This window comes from Nicotiana tabacum, chromosome 22, assembly GCF_000715075.1.
Source record: "Nicotiana tabacum cultivar K326 chromosome 22, ASM71507v2, whole genome shotgun sequence".
Classification (NCBI taxonomy): domain Eukaryota; kingdom Viridiplantae; phylum Streptophyta; class Magnoliopsida; order Solanales; family Solanaceae; genus Nicotiana; species Nicotiana tabacum.
In genome coordinates this window covers 143,788,943-143,795,049 of record NC_134101.1, presented here as the reverse complement: position 1 = coordinate 143,795,049, position 6,107 = coordinate 143,788,943, and the positions used below count along the sequence as shown (strand labels likewise).

The following is a 6,107-nucleotide window of genomic DNA, read 5'->3' as shown; positions in this document are numbered from 1 at the left end:
GATGCCCTTTACTTCTTTCCCAGGGATTTTTAATTCCCCATGTACTTTTTGCTATTAATATACACGTTTGAGGTCATGCCTAACCTCCCACCATAATGGTGGCATTAAGTTTTAAGCAGGAAAAAAAAGAGGGGGGGGGGGGGCACAATCGAGGTGGTACAGACTTGAACTCAAAAACACTCTATATATTGCAAGCACATTTGTGATGAGGAAAGAAATGGGATGAAAGGACAAGTGCAAATGGCTAAATTCATATGACAGCAGGATCAACCAGTGACCATGGTTGCATCATACTATTTACTCATATAATCTTTTACTCTCTACAAGCATTTTTGTTTGTTCTAGTGCACCAAAATGTTACTATGTCTTAACAGCAGGCATAAAGCAAAATTCAACTCTCTTTTTCTTGGGTTGATCCTAAATCTTAATTGAACTCTTGTTAGACAGAGAAGCTACGCTGCTGTGATAACAAGAACTGCTACTAGAGGTGGTAACTTATCTAAAAGAACAACCCAGGCAACAATGAGGAAAGAAAAGCCCCCCCCCCCCCTCTCTCTTGGGGTGATGGAGGTTGGGGGATGGACAAGAAAAAAGAAATTGAACCCAAAGAGCAATAAAAGTCCACAACTGGGAGATGGGAGCTAATTTCATATTCAGGGACCGCCGATTCTATGGCAAGCGAGTTTGCCAGAGAGGATTCAAAGGAAACTTCAGTTGTTAAAGCAGAAGGCAACCAGATAGACAAAAAGGAAAAAAAAGATAGATATTGAGAAGGCGTCATAATGGAATAATTCTGATGCTGAAGAGAAGATAGATCCAAAAGATCATGAAGAAACTTAACTACAAATCAAATCCCAAAATATGAAGAAGATAAACTGTAAAAAAATTAATGATGTGTTAATACAGAAAGACAGATACTGGTTTAAACATAGCACGGCCAACTGTTGATTTTTCACTCTTCACAGACAACCCAGTTATGGTTATGTGTGTGTGTGTGTGTGAGAGAGAGAGAGAGATGAACTGTCCTGTAGAAGCAATTAATAAAAGGAAAGAGACGGAGATAAGAAGAATTGAGTTTATTACAGTTGCATTTACAATACTAATTCTGACAATAAGAACATGTCAATGAAAGCTATACAATGCCATTCACAACAGGTAGGACAATCTACTGACCAAACAACCGCTTCATGGACACACCAATGGAACAATATAAATCTACAGACGAATGGTGCACATAACTGCAGTTTTGAAATCCAAAGGGTGATGAAAGGGTGGCTTTGTAGTGACACACCTCCACGAGTTCTTCCTAGGATGATATATTTGTATCAGAAGAGTTGCTGACCGTTTCTGCTGCCTCAATCTTTGGCACTCATTTGATTTGACCCCACTTAAATGAGTCATCACGTGCAGCTCCCCATCCAATGCGACAAAGCCAACTGATGCTTCATCAGATGTTTTTCTTGGCACACTTGTTTCTTTTACCCAACTGTTGGAAGCCATTTCATACCTACAGATGCAGCAAAGGACGAGAAAAATGTAACATAAGAACACAAGACCTTCATGTGGACACTGACAAAATGACAAGATTTCCAAGTCTTTAACTAAGAGAGTATAAGATGTAGCCACAGGCAATCAGACGTACAGATATTGCTCTAGCTAATTTAGGATTGAATACAAATTGGATGAATCAGATGCATATGCATAACTTACCAAGAACTCTAAGAGTTATCCTTCAAAGGAAAAATCCTGCATCTCAACATCAAATAACCTAAACTTTCAAGCTCAATCATGAGGTTTAACAGATAAGACATGGATACACTTCCAGTTTAGAGTCTTCCTAGAAGATGTATGCTCTGAAGAGTTCATGATATTGGTGAACTAATACATTCACAAAATAGATATAATTTAAAGATAAGAACATTTGTAATACACCCAGAAAAATATACTTAAAACTTAGACGATTCTATTTTTTCCAGTTTGCTATACCCGTCCTACATTACTGGATCTGTTGCTATCTTCCATTAAGGAGACTCCAATGATGCACCCAAGAAATATTGATTTGGGACACCTCAGAACAAACAAGCTACAGTCAGATAAATCACTTACTCATATCATACTCCTTTAAAAAATCACATTCCTACATAAATATTAAGACTCATGCACGAAACATTAAAGTCTTTAATTTCATGTATAAAATGTGATGCTATTTACCTATCTAACAGTCAGTTCAACATTTTGTTGCACCACTATGTCCACTACTCATATACCATCAAAGTTAAATAAATTTTCAAATTACATTCAATGAAACAGGACACAGTGAGTATTCTTGTATTTCAGGTAGCTAAACACAGACAAGCACATATATACTTGATAAGTGTGTTTCAGGTAGATATATGAAAAATAGTTATTCCTTGTAAAAGAAGTAAACCGAACCTACTTTGCTACAGAAATAAATGACATATAATTTCAGCCAATCCTGTTTTTGCTCATACCCTAGAAAAAATCTACAGGGACAAGGTCCTATCCTAGGCTTAGAGCTGAGCTAGACCCCTACCCCTAACTTATTTCGGAATGATACAGAGAGCTACGAATCAGGTTTCAGAGTGGTGGCAAGCAGGGCAAGAAGATGAAGTCCAATCTGACCCTAAGCAGATTTTTGACATCTTTCAGAGTTTCATTGTCGAATTGATCTCGAAATTGGATCCCAATAGTTGCTGCTGCCCGAAGGTGCTTTATGAAAGCCGGTGCAGTGAAAGTACGATTGATTCACATTAGAGCTCTCGTACTTACTGACGAGATCGAGCCTTAGAAGCATGCGAAGGAATACGTATTAAGAAATGATTTATCTGTTGCCATCAAGAAAAAAGAAAATCAAAACCGCCAATTTGGTCAGCTAACCAACGGTCTGACAATGAGTCATAGACCAAGTCCACTTACCCCTGCACTTAGTCCCATTGACTAATATGGTGTTCAAAAGAGGAACCAAACAGATTGTTGCAATCACAAAAAAAAAAAAAAAAAAAAAAAAAAAATCTATTAAATGCTGATTAGAAGCTGAAAGATGAGCTCATTTTCTAGAGGCTACCACTCTTATATGTGCAGTTCACATCTAGCTTTATATCATTGGACTAATTAGAGGCTGAAACATAACCCTTGGCTTAGCAAAATTGCTTTCCTTATACTGGAAAAGCAAAAATTAAATACTACAAAGTAACTGGAAGTATGGAACTACATCCATGTATTTATACTTACCACTTTATTCAAATGCATTTAGTAGTTATACTTACACACCTGACTTAATAACGGTGAATAGTTTAAATTTTTCTTTTTTTAAAAAAAGTGAAACTAATCAAAGATGTGACCAAATAAAATTGTACCAAAGACTTTTCAGATGATGTCCACAAACACGCGAGGGAAAAAGGAGCTGAAGATTGGGAAATTTTCATATTTCTTGGGGGTCTAAAGAGGAAATACCAAGGAAAATGATGATGCAAATTGAAAGAAGATTGGGAGGACGTAGCAAACTAAATCAAAGGAGAACTGACAGAGAAAAAGGAGGGAAATAAATAACAGAGTGTGAGATTCAAAGGTTAGAGTAAGAGTCACAACAACAATGGCAATAAAAGGAAAAGATCATTCTAGGAGGAAGGTAATATGGATGTGGTTTGATCTACCGCATAGGGAATTCTCAGGTGTCATTTGGGTTAAACATTTGGGACAGAAAAAAAGCTTTCTTTCTTTGCTTTTGGTTGACAAACAGTTTTACAAAATGAAAATGAAAATAATTTGGCAGAACTCTTTCAAAAGTTTTAACAAAACATGAGTCAAATCCCAGAAGAGGCTAGAAAGCAAAAGGTTTACCCATCTGCCTGAATCTTGGGGGACAGAGTTACATGATATCTCTGACAGGAAGTAGCAGGTAAATGGTATAGTCAAGGTGCACGCAAACTGGCTTGGACACCACCATTATCAAAAGAAACTAAACCAAACACCACTCTACTGACTTACTCTAATAAAATTATTTCAACAAATCAGAAAAAAGAAACTAACTCACGTCATATAGCAGGACATCAAACACACATATCAAATTGTCACCTAGTGTTTATTCCCTTGCCCTACTTGGTGACCCACCCCCTTTTCTGCCATGACTCTATTAATCAAGCCAAAGGACAAAAGACAATTCTGAGATCGGATATTACACCAAGATCAACTTTAGATGCACAACGCAATACTCATCAAGCTTCTCATACTGAAGTTGTGACAAACTACCATAGATCTAGGGTTCCTTAAGTTACTAAGTTCAGTCAATCAACTAAACCACGATCTCAAACTATTTGGGGTCAGTCATATAAATCTCATACGTCCAATTCCATTATTTTCGGGCCAAATCACTCCAATACTGGTAAATAATTTATCTTTTACGACTTAATTAAAGATACACTGAAACTAACAGTTTTTACCACTCACGCTTATCTTCTATTGCTTACTTCCTATGTTGAAATGCATAAAATTAAAATGAAAATTTTAATTAGAAGAAATGCATAAAAAGATTTTCCAAAATACCTTACCTGAAAATATCACTCTGGTCAAGCATGAATACTGCAGGGGCGTCCGAAACACCATCCTCAACCACCACAATCTTTCCAAGCCTCCACCTTTCCCCTTCTTCCCACATATCCCCAAGCTCCCTCCACTTCCCACCACCACCATTCTTCATCTCCATCACTACAACATCCCTATAATACTGATCCACAGGAAACACACCCGAGACTGTCCTCGACTCGCCATACCCACCCATCACCCAAAACTCCTTCTCCTCCTCCCCCTCCCCATTCCCAACAAAGAACCCAACACACCCTGCTCTAAACCTAGGCAAACCATCCAATGGGACCCACTCATCTTTCCCAATATCATACATCTCCACTGAACTCATCCTACTACCCGCTGCCGCAAACATCGTGTGACGGGACCCACCACCCGCCACTAGAATCTTATCCGAATTGGGCGTGGCAGCACACGCAAAGCTCCCCCTAGGGTTGATCATAGGGGATAAATTCTCCCACGTGAAACTCACAAAATCAAACCGAAAAGCCGACGAGGACGGACACGGGCAATCAAGAGGGAACGAGCGGGTATCGAAAAGGGACCCACCTAAGACATACAAATAAGAACCAACAGAAACTGAGGTGAAATTACAAAGGCCATACACATGGGGATTACAGGGCATAGGTGGGAGTGGGGACCACGCCAGATTTACAGGGTCAAAGAGGTAAGGGGAAGCAATTAAAGGATCCTGTGGAAATATACAGAGGAGTGGGGAGAGGGTAGTGGGTGGGAGGTGCTTCTGCCGCAGAGAAATGACGGTTTTCGAAGAGAAAAACAGTTTCCATGATTTGCAAATGGATTTGAGACGTGAATGATGAGAGTAAGGAACGAATATTAGTATTAGCGCTGCTAAATCGTTGGGTAAACCAGGGATTATGGTTAGGTTTAGGGTTTGTACTTGCGATTGTTCATTTGAAACTGTTGAAGATGGAGGAGCCATGGGCTTATGAACAATTATTATTTGGTTAAAGAATGAAAATCCCTTCTTTATGTACAAAGAGAATTGGACATACAAACGGAGACAGGAGCAGAATCCTGGCCTCTCCACACACTTTACTGCTATCTCATCTATGGCGGTTGTGGCAATTGGGGCACAATTTGGAGCGAAAGTGGTAGTCGCTGACTCACTACGCGAGGAGGCTACTTGTGGAGTTGGCTTCTACATCAACAACTTTTGACTTGGGGGGTTAAAATACAAAAAATATACACACACAACACAAAAACTTTTTGACTTTGAGAAAACGAATAAACAATAAACTATACATAACACATTTAACACAAACATTTATTGTGACTCAACAAAATCTCAGAAAGTGATTATGGTTAACAATATAGATTTTTACACGCATTATTTCTTCTTAACTCTACTATTTAGTGGGCGTTTGAACATAAGAATTGTAAAATTACAAAAAAAAAAAAAAATCAAGTAAAAATGTTATTTGAAAATTAGAGTTGTGTTTGGACATGAATATAATTTTGGGTTGTTTTTGAAGTTTTGTGAG

The 6,107-nt window shown here is 38.3% G+C and overlaps 1 protein-coding gene across 1 annotated transcript; it reads right to left on the bottom strand.

Annotated features, from left to right (window-relative positions):
* Positions 1 to 1,061: 1,061 nt before the first annotated feature.
* LOC107806922 (F-box/kelch-repeat protein OR23) lies at positions 1,062 to 5,788 on the bottom strand. Its single transcript, XM_016631195.2, has 2 exons — positions 4,569 to 5,788; positions 1,062 to 1,507 (listed from the first exon to the last, which is right to left on the bottom strand). The coding sequence occupies exons 1-2, from the start codon at positions 5,543 to 5,545 to the stop codon at positions 1,216 to 1,218; spliced, it is 1,269 nt and encodes a 422-aa protein (XP_016486681.1). The 5' UTR covers positions 5,546 to 5,788; the 3' UTR covers positions 1,062 to 1,215.
* Between the last annotated feature and the right edge of the window lie 319 nt (positions 5,789 to 6,107).

Coding starts and splice junctions, on each gene's coding strand:
- LOC107806922 (XM_016631195.2), bottom strand. CDS start 5,545: ATGGCTCCTCCATCTTCAACAGTTTCAAATGAACAATCGCAAGTACAA. Junction 1,508..4,568: donor GACCAGAGTGATATTTTCAG/GTAAGGTATTTT, acceptor CTGCATCTGTAG/GTATGAAATGGCTTCCAACA.